The sequence below is a fragment of the Neolamprologus multifasciatus genome, chromosome 11 (genome assembly GCF_963576455.1).
Source record: "Neolamprologus multifasciatus chromosome 11, fNeoMul1.2, whole genome shotgun sequence".
Taxonomy (NCBI): Eukaryota; Metazoa; Chordata; class Actinopteri; order Cichliformes; family Cichlidae; genus Neolamprologus; species Neolamprologus multifasciatus.
The window spans coordinates 34,539,357-34,552,918 of record NC_140449.1 but is presented as its reverse complement, the minus strand read 5'-3'; the positions used below and the strand labels follow the sequence as shown (position 1 = coordinate 34,552,918).

At 44.2% G+C, this 13,562-nt stretch overlaps 1 protein-coding gene across 2 annotated transcripts in view; it reads right to left on the bottom strand.

Annotated features, from left to right (window-relative positions):
* LOC146509132 (uncharacterized) overlaps positions 1 to 13,562 on the bottom strand; it is a 34,663-nt gene that overhangs the window by 14,542 nt on the left and 6,559 nt on the right. For both annotated transcript variants that reach the window (XM_085176965.1, XM_085176964.1), the window contains exons 3-10: positions 7,670 to 7,698; positions 6,742 to 7,024; positions 6,473 to 6,513; positions 5,885 to 6,158; positions 4,969 to 5,016; positions 4,637 to 4,680; positions 3,987 to 4,269; positions 3,610 to 3,653 (exon numbers count right to left, since the gene is read on the bottom strand). In XM_085176965.1, the coding sequence (XP_085033091.1) occupies positions 3,610 to 3,653; positions 3,987 to 4,269; positions 4,637 to 4,680; positions 4,969 to 5,016; positions 5,885 to 6,158; positions 6,473 to 6,513; positions 6,742 to 7,024; positions 7,670 to 7,698 (1,046 nt within the window). The remainder of the gene's footprint in view (positions 1 to 3,609; positions 3,654 to 3,986; positions 4,270 to 4,636; positions 4,681 to 4,968; positions 5,017 to 5,884; positions 6,159 to 6,472; positions 6,514 to 6,741; positions 7,025 to 7,669; positions 7,699 to 13,562) is intronic.

The following is a 13,562-nucleotide window of genomic DNA, read 5'->3' as shown; positions in this document are numbered from 1 at the left end:
CTCTCACTGTGCAGATAAAAACTGAAATATATCCATCAAGAATCTTTCCCTGATTTCACATTATCTCTCATTCTTTATTAATATTTGTAAGTAGAATAAAGTTTCCTGTTTAATCTGAAAGTGTTTCCTCCGTGAATCGCAACCTTATCGTGGTGGAGGGGTTTGTGTGTCCCAGGGATCCCAGGGGCTATGTTGTCTGAGGGCTTTTGCCCCCTGGTAGGGTCTCCCATGGCAAATTGGTCCTGGGTGAGGGACCAGACAAAGAGCGATTCAGAAGACCCCTATGAAAAAAACACTGAGGGAACAGTTTACCCTGCCCGGGATAGGGTTACCGGGGCCGCGCCCTGGAGCCAGGCCCGGGGAGGGTGCCCGAGGGCGAGCGTCTGGTGGCCGGGCACAGCCCGAAGAGGAGACATGGGCCCATCCTCCCGCAGGCCCACCACCCGCAGGAGGCGCCATAGGGGTCGGGTGCATTGTGTGCCGGGTGGCGGCCAGGAGCGGAGGCCCTGGCGGACTGACCCCCGGCTGCCAAGACTGGCAATAGGGACATGGAATGTCACCTCTCTGGTGGGGAAGGAGCCTGAGTTAGTGCGTGAGGTTGAGAGGTACTGGCTAGATATAGTCGGGCTCACCTCTACGCACGGCTTGGGCTCTGGAACCAGTCTCCTGGAGAGGGGCTGGGCTCTGTCTCAGTCTGGAGTTGCCCCTGGTGAGAGGCGGCGGGCTGGGGTGGGTATTCTAATATCCCCTCGGCTTGCTGCCGGTACGTTGGGGTCTTTCCCGGTGGACGAGAGGGTTTGTTCCCTGCGCCTTAGGGTCGGGGAACGGGTCCTGACTGTCATCTGCGCTTATGCGCCGAGTGGCAGTTCGGAGTACCCTGGGGGGGGGGGGGGGGGGGGGGTGCTTTGTTATTGGACTTCTGTGCTAATCACAGTTTGGCCATAACGAACACCTTGTTCGAACATAAGAGTGTCCATAAGTGCACGTGGCACCAGGACGCTCTAGGCCGTAGGTCGATGATCGATTTTGTAATCGTATCACCAGACCTGCGACCATATGTTCTGGACACTCGGGTAAAGAGAGGGGCTGAGCTGTCAACTGATCACCACCTGGTGGTGAGTTGGATCAGGTGGCGGGGGAGGACGCTGGACAGACCTGGTGCACCTAAACGCGTAGTGAGGGTGTGCTGGGAACAACTAGCAGAGGCCCCAGTCCACGAGATCTTCAACGCACACCTCCGGCAGAGCTTCAACAGCATTCCGAGGGAGGCGGGGGACATCGAGTCCGAATGGACCATGTTCAGCGCCTCCATTGCCGAAGCTGCTGCATTGAGCTGCGGCCGCAAGGTGGTTGGTGCCTGCCGTGGTGGTAATCCCCGAACCAAATGGTGGACACCAGAGGTGAAGGGAGCCACCAGGCTGAAGAAGGAGTCCTATCGGGCTTGGTTAGCCTGTGGGACTCCGGAGGCAGCCGACAGGTATCGACAGGCCAAGCGGAATGCGGCTCGGGCAGTGGCTGAAGCAAAAACTCGGGTGTGGGAGGAGTTCGGAGAGGCCATGGAAAAAGACTTTCGGACTGCCTCGAAGAGGTTCTGGCAAACCGTCAGGCGTCTCAGGAGGGGAAAGCGGTGCTCTACCTGCACTGTGTATAGTGCTGGCGGAGCGCTGCTGACGTCGACTGAGAAAATTGTCAGGCGGTGGAAGGAATACTTCGAGGACCTCCTTAATCCCACTGACGGGTCTTCCAAGGAGGAAGCAGAGTCTGGGGATGAGGGGAATGACCCGCCAATTTCTGGGGGCGAGGTCACTGAGGCAGTTAAACAACTCCTTGGTGGCAGAGCCCCTGGTGTTGATGAGGTCCGCCCCGAGTTCCTGAAGGCTCTGGACGTTGTAGGGCTGTCCTGGCTGACACGCCTCTGCAATGTTGCGTGGAGATCAGGGGCAGTACCCGTGGATTGGCAGACCGGGGTGGTGGTCCCCATCTTTAAGAAGGGGGACCGGAGGGTGTGTTCCAACTACAGGGGGATCACACTCCTCAGCCTCTCCGGGAAAGTCTATGCCAGGGTGCTGGAAAGGAGAGTTCGTCCGCTAGTCGAACCTCTGATGCAGGAGGAACAATGCGGATTTCGTCCTGGTCGCGGAACACTGGACCAGCTCTTCATCCTCTCGAGGATACTTGAGGGTGCATGGGAGTTTGCCCAACCAGTCTACATGTGTTTTGTGGACTTGGAGAAGGCATTCGACCGTGTCCCTCGGGGTGTCCTGTGGGAGGTGTTGCGGGAGTATGGGGTGTCTGGCCCATTGCTACGGGCCATTCGATCCCTATACAACCGTTGCAAGAGCTTGGTTCGCATTGCCGGCAGTAAGTCGGACTCGTTCCCGGTGGGTGATGGGCTCCGCCAGGGCTGCCCTTTGTCACCGGTTCTGTTCATAATTTTTATGGACAGGATTTCTAGGCGCAGCCAAGTGGCAGAGGGCTTTCGCTTTGGTGGCCTCAGGATCTCATCTCTGATCTTTGCGGATGATGTGGTTCTGTTGGCTTCATCGGGTGAGGGCCTCCAGCTCGCACTGGAGCGGTTCGCAGCCGAGTGTGAAGCAGCGGGAATGAGGATCAGCACCTCCAAATCTGAGGCCATGGTTCTCAGGCGGAAAAGGGTGGAGTACCCACTCCGGGTCGGGGATGAGGTCCTGCCCCAAGTGGAGGAGTTCAAGTATCTCGGGGTCTTGTTCGCGAGTGATGGGAGAAGGGAGCCGGAGATCGACAGACGGATTGGGGCTGAAGCTGCAGTAATGCAGACGCTGCACCGGTCCGTCGTGGTGAAGAGGGAGCTGAGTGTAAAAGCGAAGCTCTCAATTTACCGGTCGATCTACGTCCCTACCCTCACCTATGGCCACGAGCTGTGGGTAGTGACCGAAAGGACGAGATCGCGGATACAAGCGGCGGAAATGAGCTTCCTCCGAAGGGTGGCTGGCATCTCCCTTAGAGATAGGGTGAGAAGTTCGGCCATCCGGGAGGGGCTCAGAGTAGAGCCGCTGCTGCTCCACATCGAAAGGAGCCAGCTGAGGTGGTTTGGGCATCTGGTAAGGATGCCCCCTGGGCGCCTCCTGGGTGAGGTGTTCCAGGCATGTCCCACCGGGAGGAGGCCCCGGGGCAGACCCAGGACACGCTGGAGAGATTATATCTCTCGGCTGGCCTGGGAACGCCTTGGTGTTCCCCCGGATGAGCTGGAGGAGGTGGCTGGGGAGAGGGAGGTCTGGGCCTCTTTGCTTAGGCTGCTGCCCCCGCGACCCGGCCCCGGATAAAGCGGATGAAGATGGATGGATGGATGGATGGTGTTTGATGTTTTCAGATTTCTCTGTCCTGTTGAAGAGTCAGGACAAATGCACATGCTGACACTTCCTCAGCTCATCCTCAGTGGTAAAGACATACTGACATTAGTGTTGCAGAAACTTACTGCTGAAGAAGTCAAACTGAATGAAGCTTCAGTTTGTCACAAACATCCAGCAGAAATCATGAGAAAAATGACTCAACATGAGAACTGAGGATACTTTAGTCCCCTGACTTTCAGCCTGCTGTCATGTACTGAATCAGAGATGTGACATGACTCACTTTGTGGATCAGTGCAGAGCGTCGTTCATCCACAGAGTGTTTCTCTGAGGAGAAAAGTGCTCAAAGTCACTCATGACAAACACATTTAACAACTAACTGACAATTATTCAGCAAATATGAAACCTCCTCAGCAATAATAAACAGTATGAAGGAGTCATTTTTACTCCTCCTCACAAAGTATTTTTATTTAATCTCATTTTTATGTATTTATTGAAGTATATTTTTCCAGAACAGCCATAAAATATGTTTTAAAGATGTGTTTTTTTTTGTCTTTATGACAAATATTATTTATAAAGTCAAAGAAGACTTTAGTCAGACGTTTATGAGACATAAAAACAGTTTTATGATGTTAATGAGTTTTGATTTTGTTGTCTTACTTCGAGGCAGTGAGCTGCAGTCTGACAGCCTCTGAGCCAGATCAGTCCTCTTCATCTCCTTTAAGACCTCCATGGTCTTCTCCACTGACTGTTGGCCGTAAGTCTGCACCATCAGAAACACCACTTCCTGCAGGTCTGTCCATTCGTACCACATCAATGAAAAGTCTGAGTCATATTTGCAATGAATTCGTCGCAGGGTCCAGTTGAACTCATGTAGCTCTCGATCATTGAGACCATCCAGAGTTTCCAGCAGCAGCTCAATAACAGACTGCATCGTTTCTACCTGGAAAATTCAAAGAAAATGTTCATGAGATAAATGTGACATTTCTCACTTTCAGGTTTGTTTGTTTTCTCATCAACACTTTACAAACGTAGATGTGTTTAGATGACATCATCCATCACATAAGGTGATGATGTCATTGGTCATATTTGTCACAATGATCACAAACAGCTGATTAACAATTATTCTGCTTCTGTTAACAAGTTCAGGACTTTTCTGACCTGCTGCAGACCTACCTCACTGCACACGCTCAACTTATCAAACTTTGACTTTTCCAATCAAATCATTTGTTTCTATTGAAGATTTCTATCCTGTATTTATGAAATGAAAGCTGGATGATCTGAAGTCAGACAGATGTGACATGACTCACTTTGTGGATCAGTGCAGGCCAACGTTCATCCTCAGAGTGTTTCTCTGACAGAAAAGAAATATTAAAAGGTTCATTCATGACTGATTTAACATCAGTGTTAATAATCAGACACTTTGAAATAACTGATGCTTTGATTTCATTCTGATGATCCTTGTAAGTTGGATTACTAACAACATTAAACTTGTTAACATGAAGTCATATTTGATGGGAAACTAATCAAAGTGTGAGGAAATGATCCAGTTCTGTTTCATTCAGTAATTCTTCTTCTTCATCTTCTTCATCTTCATATCGATGAGTGTATTTATTGATTCATGTGTTTTCTGGACACTGACCTTTCTCTGTTTCCTCCACATCAAATCCTTCAGCTGATGATCCTGCAGCTGCAACACATTGAATACAAACTGTAACTACATGATACAGACACTGTGTGTGTCCTTTATGTGTGCTCATCCTGAGTATAACACTGAGTCCTGACAATAAAAAGCTTTAATGTTTCACTTTCAGCTGTGCTGACTGAAGGCAGGAGGAGGCCATAGTTACACAATCACAGAGAAATCAATGAAAACACTTTGGAATCATTTACCTCATACAGGTCGTCTGTCTCCATAGTGGAGTTTAAATCAAAGCTAACATAAAGATCTATTTACAATACAAGACTGATATTAATGAGCTCAAAATGCAAGAATTCAGTGAAACAAACAAAGAAAAATATTTTCAAAGGAAAGAAGTTCAAAGAGCTTTAAAACAACATTTACTAAAGAAAGTCACTGATTCAAAAACCTGAATATTTTTACTTTAAAACATTGAAATATGAAAACAAATCTGATTAATTTTACTGTGTTTGTACAACCTGAATGTGTTAATTTATCAACGTGTGTCCAAAATAAATCAGAGGAAACAAATTCTTTCATTTTAAGATAATAAAGTTTATATTATGCAGTTCTTGTTGTGAGTTTCTCTGATAGGTTTTGATTTAATTCTTTAAATAAATTTTTACTGTAAGGTGTAATATTATATTTAAAATACTTCCACACACAGTTAAGAATAATCACACCATATCTGATGTATGGATTTGTCTATTAATTTATGCAGCTTATGATCGTACAGCTGTCCTTCTTGGCCAGGACACTCTTGTAAAACAGATTTTTAATGTCACAAGTTTATTTTTTCCTGGTTAAATAAACTTTAATGAATAAATAAAATGTATTAAAGTTATTACAGACACTCTGACAGATTATTTCCTCTTACCTTTGAGTCCTGAGCTGCTCTCTGACAGCCTCTGCACCAGATCAGTTCTCTGCATGTCTGTTAAAACCTCCCTGATCACCTCCACAGACTGATGACCACATTTATCAACGATATTATTCACTATTCCTCTTCTTTCAATTCTCAGTTTGATTTGTGGAAGACTCTTCTGAAACCGAGTGAACTGCAGGAACAACATGAATTTGTTGAGATCCTGATCACTCAAATCCTCCAGTGTTTCTAGAAGCAGATCTGTAACAGCTGCCATTGTTGCAACCTGGAAAATTCAAAGCAAACATTCATAAAGAAAAAATGTTTCCTCACTGAGAAAATTACAGATTTATGTTTTTGTAGCTCTTTTAAACTTTGAATGTTTTCAATGTTTTCTCTGAAACACTTTGTTTTCTTTTATTATCTTATTTATTAAGATGTATTTATGTAAACACACTTTTTTATAAATGTTTGATTTTTAATCTAAAAACATTTCTGTGACAACTGTTTAATCTAAATGATGAAATTATGATTTTCAAACTGCATCTTATTGAATCAAAGCTGAACTCTGCAGAGTCAGACAGATGAGACGTTACTCACTTTATGGATCAGTGCAGACAGATGTTCATCCAGATGTTTGTCTGAAAAAAGAGAAATTAACAGAAATAGAAATAAGTGTTTAATAAAAGCTAATCGAGCTTTAAAAAAATACACAAAGATCAACAAAAAAAAAAGTTACATTTAAACCTGCTGAACATCATTTTCTGCTCGTCAACAATGCTCTCTTTTCTCTGTAAATCTGACTGTTTCTAATATGAACTGAAGCAGAAACACTTTTATGATTTTAACATGTTTTGTCTTTATCTTACTTTGAGCTTCTGAGCTGCTGTCTGTCAGCCTCTGAGCCAGATCAGTCCTCTTCATCTCCTTTAAAACCTCCACGATCTTCTTCACTGACTGTTGGCCAAAAGTCCTCACCACCAAAAACACCACGTCCTGCACATCGTGCAGGTGTGACATGAACAACAGACTCCTTGGGACCAGTGAGCCACCTTCTCTTTCCAGGATCTCGATGAAGTTCTTGAGCTCGCTGCCTCTCAGATCAGCCAGTGTCTCCAAAAGCAGCTCAATAAGAGACTCCATCGTTTCCACCTGGTAAAAACAGAGGTCACATGACAGCGATGCACCATTCAAATGTCTGTTTGATTTTTAATCAACAGAAACATTTTAGTGTGCTAAAAATAAATTCATGCTTGAATCCAAGTCTTTCTAAAAACCTGAAAAGATGACCTTTGACCTTCAGACATAAAGCTGCGTCTTTTTAAGGTCATGACCCGTCGACCAGATGTAGAGCAGAAAATAACCTCCATGAACATCTGGTGCTCGGTGGGTACCTGCTTGGATTCGTTTTTTATTTCTTGGCTCATTTTTTCCTCTTTTTGAAGGATTTAATTTTCATGAACAGGTTTGTGACTCTGTTTCACTGCCTGACTGTAACTCTGTCAAAGACTGAGCTACAAAAACTGCAGTGAGTCTCCTGATTTTACAAACAGAGGGGAGCTTTAACTGCTCACATCTTTACTGATAAACAGAAAGACTTGAATTTAATCTGCTTTTAAAATGTAAATAAGGTTTAATATTTCTATACCAATCATGTACAAAACTCATGTGTACATGACATAGCTGCAGCTTGAATTTCATGTGTATGATTTCTGTTTAAGATGAAGATCATTTTCAGTCTTCATCTACTGAATCAAAGCTGAACTGTGTGAAGTCGACTGATGTGACGTTACTCACTCTCTGGCTCAGTGGAGGAAACTGTTTGTCTGAGGAGAAAAGAAAGAGAAAAAGTCAGATTAGAAAGTGTTTGATCATCAGGCTTTATGAGGATTTAGAACACAAAAGATTTCACATCAAAGTGACACTTAAACCTCGTTAACTCGTTAATAATGATTTTAGAGAGAGGCCTAACTTTGTGAATGAGAGCACACACAGGATACTCTGATTGCTGATCACTTTTATGTGTGTGTATATACACACACACACACATATATAAATATACACTACATGACTTTGAACGTGATGGGAGTTGACTCCAGACCGGGGCGTTTCTGTCCAATGAGGGTCCCAGGCTGCCTCTCCCATGCTAACCAACCGTAACTTGGAGTGAGAGACATAAATATGAAGCCATACCAGCTGGGACGTCACCCAGGTGGCATAGTGGCTCCAGCAGATCTCAGGAAAACATTAGAGATCTCTGTCCAGAAGAGCGCTGTCAGAGCTTTACCCCTGATACTGCTGGATAAACAGAAACTCACTCAGGAACAAGGTCACACACAGCTCAAGTTTTCACTCGCGAGAGGGAAGCAGTTGATCTCCAACCCACTTCAACTTGCTTCCCCCCTGCAGGTCATTTTTATTGTTTACACACATGACTATTGTGGGATTATAATATTATTTTATGCCATGTTAGACCCCTAATTAAAGATTGTGAATTATTATGTAGTTTTAGTTTGCATTATTCTCCTGAATTAGAAGAAGGTGATAATTATTACATTTGTTAAACTGATTTGCGTTACATTAGACTGCTGATTTATTGTGAATGACTGATATTGTTTTATGATGCATTATACTGCTGAGTTATAAGGAATACTGTTCGCAGAAAGTCATTGTCTCATTTGTCTGGTTAGAAGAGAACAGAGCATACTGCCCCATCTCAGCAGGAGCAGATAAACAGGGAGCCAAGGTCGTAGCTTAGGCGCTGTGTGAGAGAAAGAATGTGAATGTTTAGGCTTTATGATTAGGTGGGGGCCACTAGAGGCTATAAGAGTTTGATCAAGGCTCCACCATTTTGAGATCTGATGCTGTCTGCTGTATGGTGTCCATCTCCCACGCGTGTATTCATTAAATCATCGTTTGACTCAACCCGGCTGGACCAGTGTTGTTATTTTGGTTTTCCTCTTGTATCCATCCCCAATATTTGAATCCGTAACAGTTTTGGGGGCTCGTCTTGTGGTATTGGGGTGGACGTTTTGGAGGCTTGGACGGTCCGAGGTGCTCAGACGGGCAGACATTATCCGGCAATCGAACTGAGTGGACAGGCGCCTTTATAAAAGAGGTAGGCACAGGCCTGTTGATTTTATCCAAAGTGTGCTGAATTGGACGATAAAATTAAATGTCTATTCAGTAAAAGTTGCCGGTGAGTGTCTGTTTTGATTTTGATGAAAAATCTCATGAGTGTTGAAACTTGAAGTAAGCTGATAAGTTATAATACTGGGTTAGAGTCCCAAGATAAAGGAAAATAATACTGGGTTTGAGTCCCAAGATAAAGGAAAATAATACTGGGTTTGAGTCCCAAGATAAAGGAAAATAATACTGGGTTTGAGTCCCAAGATAAAGGAAAATAATACTGGGTTCGAGTCCCAGGTAGTTTGATAGGGAATTTATCATTTTGTGAGTTAGAGTCTCCATTGGTCTAAGGATTGCATCTGTGTGTGCCATGTTGCGAGTTACAGGCTCCATTGTCCATAACGTTGCATCTGCGTCAGTCATACTCTTGTTTTAGAGGGTTGACGGCGGTTTAAAAGTATTATAAATTATCTAAGAACAGCAATAGCTAAGAGGCGCATAGCCCGGAGGTTACGCTCCCTCCTGGCCGCGGACACGCAACCTTGACCTGTCGGCGAACAGGGTTAGTTCAGTTTGGCTTGACTGTGGGGTACAGGGCATCCTGGAATAAGCTAGGAGTTAGAGTCTCCTTACCGTGTTGAACGGTATCTGTGCTTTTTTGGACACTTTAAATTGAGTTAGGGACTTTAGAGATGAGGCCAGATACAGTTAGAGTCTGATACTGGTTAATTGATTACAAAAAATTTGGACTTTCTTCGGTTGGACCCGTTATCTTAAATTTGTCAAAATTAACTTTCAGGCCTGAGAGTGATTGTAAATATAAGACATCTTTGTAAATATAGGATAGAGAGTTGAGTGTGAAACGAGGCTGTGTGTGACGACAGCGCACTGCAATCTATTTTTAGACGGTGTGTGAACATGCAAATGAGGTGGCTGCTGTGAAGTCCACGGAGGACTTCCTGTTTAGCGTGTTATTGAGTTTTATAAGTATGATTTGCAAACAATGATACATGCCTGTAATTAAAACGCTGATTTTGCTGATTATAATATTACAAATAAAGTTTTGAATGACTATGGTGAATGTTTGATGTTTGGCTGGGTTTTGATATTGGAGAGACGGCTTTGCAGCTGCTGGGGGTGAGTGTCTGTGTGAACGGAAGTCTGCAAGCCCATAAAAGGCAACTGCCCTACTGTGTGAACTATGCACCAAGAGAGAGAGAGAGTAAAATCTAGGCAGATGAAGCGAATGGATGTTTTAAGAAAAATAGTAAATGAATGTTTTAGTCTCTTAATACAGGTGGATTTCTCTCAACCTGGAGACCTGAGTACAGCGGCAAAAGGATAGATTAACAAAATTGGGACGACAGACAGGCCAAGCTCTGGCTTAAAATTTTACAGCTTGACCTCTCACTTTGTCCCCACCCAAAAAAGAGGCTTAAAGGACATCTTCTCCTCCAGTTATCGGTTACCATCACTGGAAATTTTGAGGCAAGTTTTTTGCTGAATTGTTTTTGCACCATGTGTCCCTGAATCTCACAAGCAAGCTCTAATTCCTGGCTGAAGACATGGAATGCTGTTATTAAAGGTGGGAAATCAAAATTTGGGAAACAAAATTAAAAACACACACAATTAGAGAAATGCCTTAAAATAACCCACCCACAAACGCACACATACGCAATGAAGAAGCAACTTACATTCATGAACACGTGAAGATTTTCCAGCAAGGTTAAAGCAGCGAACCTTAACATACACCTGTTGTTAAATGATAAAGTTATCCACTACTAACAAATAAACTTTCTGGGTTGCAGGACAACAACTTCACTTCAAAAAGAAAGACACTGGTATGACCAACCAGTGATGAAACAACAAATTTAGTGGTTAAAAGAGTCAAATTGTGACATGTTTTCCTCTGATTGATTAATACAAGTGATCACTGAATGAAATAAAATTCCTTTTTTGAGTTATTAAACATGATCTTAAGAATTTTAACGTGTACCTGTGTTGTCCTGTCAACTTGGTGGGTTATGAGTTGATTATATAGTGAGAAAAAACAAAAAAAAGGGGGGGAGAAGGCTGAAGGCCTGGCCCCTCTCTGAATAACACAGTCAAAACAACATAATTTTCCTGTTCGTCTGTTTTTGTTTTGTTTTTGTTTTTTTTCTTTATGCTTGATTACAGGCTGCTTTGTCGGCCCGGAAAGCCGAGGCTGACCTGGACTCCTACTCTTCCCTCTACCATCTTTGCTCTCCCCTCTACCATCTTTGATGTGACCCTGATCAAATGCTACAGCAGCTGGACCCACAACAACAACCTGAAAATGTCAACAGTGCTGCAGGAAAACGATCTCATGCAGCGGAGACGGAGAGCGTTAAATCCAAGGCCCGTTTCACTACACGGGGGAGATTTCCAGACGGTTTCAGCTGACAGAGCTGTGACGAGACGCCTATTAAGCCCGGATGAAGAGTGAGGCCGAGCAAAAGAATGCTGACCTTAACAACTCTGCATTAAAACTGTGCAGGACAGTGACGGACCAACACGGATGATCGGGCAGCAAAAAGGGTGTGCCAGAGACACGAGGAGTAACTGAGGTCAGGAGGCACCTCAGATTGGACAAAAGCAGCAGAAGAACATAAGCTGAAGGCACAGGTGTCGGGGCTCAGCCAGGAGCTGACCTCTGAGAAGAGCCGAACAGCAGAGCTGCAGGAAGCCGTGGAGCAAAGCAAGGAAAACATCAATAAACTTCAGTCTGACGTGTACAGAAAAGACTCTGAGGTTTCTGCCCTCAGTAAGAGCTCAAGGCATCAGAGCAGAAACTAAGCATGGCTCAGGAGGAGCTGGCTGCTAATCGAACCCATCAGTCAGGCTTGGAGTCCCAGGTACAGGACTTGAAATCAGGCCGGAGCTTGCTGGAGTAGGAGGTTGCCAAATCTGACGAGAAGCTCCAACAGCAGGAGCAAACCCTGAAGGAGCTACAGAAGATGTATCACATTATATTGTTGGGAATGTTAAATGCTAAAGTGAAGAAAAGCTTTGATTTCATTCATGACGGAACATGTTATTATTAACCATAGCAGGCCACTGTAAAGAGTCAATTAACTTTTATAGAGAAAAGAAAAAAGCCAAAAAAACCTCTATTGATGTCTATGAATAACAGGGGAATGATAGACTTGTCACATTCAAAATAGAGATATGTAATGACAAACCCTGGTCCACGTCATTTAGGTTCTCCATTGAAATAGTCAATAATTTAGAAAAGTAGGATAGAACCGACAGGGGCATGAGCTGAGATGTGGTGCTGCACAAGAACAAGAGCAAAATAAAGAAAAATTATTGTGTTTAGCTTTGATAAATTCAAATTAAAATGTACTATTACACTCAGAGGATCAATATGAAATTCAATATATGCTAATTTTGTATGAAGTACATGACTGATAACTGTTCTGTCCTGAGCTTTTGTTTTTACAGCACCCACTTGACCACGCCAACAGTTTCTCGCCACCAAAAGGGGGTACTTGCAAAGAATAGGGAGGAATATCATCAGAAGTGGGAAAGGTAAGCCCCGATGGGGGTGATAACATCATCAATTTCACATATGGTCAAATTCTTAAAATTTGACCCCAGACATGAAAAATTCTTCAAACATTTAGAGACAGAGTGGAGTTCTAGATAAACATAATGTAGCAAACCACATAAGGATGGAGCGTTGGAATCAATAAGATGGTGAAATAACACGTAGGAAAAATGTTGATCATGTTGATTATGTTTATTCCAGTGTGCAGAGATTGGCTAATCTGACCAGGAAATGTTATAAAATGGATTGTCGGAATAGTCAGCGTTAAAGTCACCTTTGAGAGTCCAGACTAAGATGGCGTTGGACATCTTCAAGGCGGAAAAGGGTTGGTGCGACCAAGGTGTGGTTTGGCTTGTTGTATGTATATTTCAAGATGATATGGCTCCGGATGGACCAGTTACCAGGGCATGGAAGGAGGACAGACTCATTAAATGAGGAGAAGGAATTTTCTGGGGTTGAAAATGGGTGAGTGGTTGACTAAATGCATGCAGAAAATAAAAGCTATCTTTTGTTATTGATTGGTAATAGATTGATAATTGGCCACATTTACAGCTGTATTGACTTGTTGTGGACGTAGTCTACTTCATGTTTAAACACAGGTTATTGGTCGGTAGTTGGAGGGGACTGGTCCCTTCTTGGGGTCCTTGGGGATCAGGACCGTCCGACCTTCGGTTAGCCATTCCGGGTGTCCCTCGTTAACTAGCAGCTGGTTCATTTGTGCTGCCAGACGCTCGTGGAGTGCAGTCAGCTTCTTTAGCCAGTAGGCGTGAACCATGTCGGGCCCTGGTGCTGTCCAACTCTTCATACTGGACACCCTTTCTTGGATATCTGCCACTGTGATGGTTACTGGACCCTGTTCAGGGAGGTCGCTATGGTCTGCCCTCAGATCCACTAGCCACTGAGCATTGCCGTTATGGGTTGCGTCCTTCTCCCATATGCTCTTCCAGTATTGCTCCGTCTCCAGCCTTGGTGGTGCTGTTCTCTTATTAT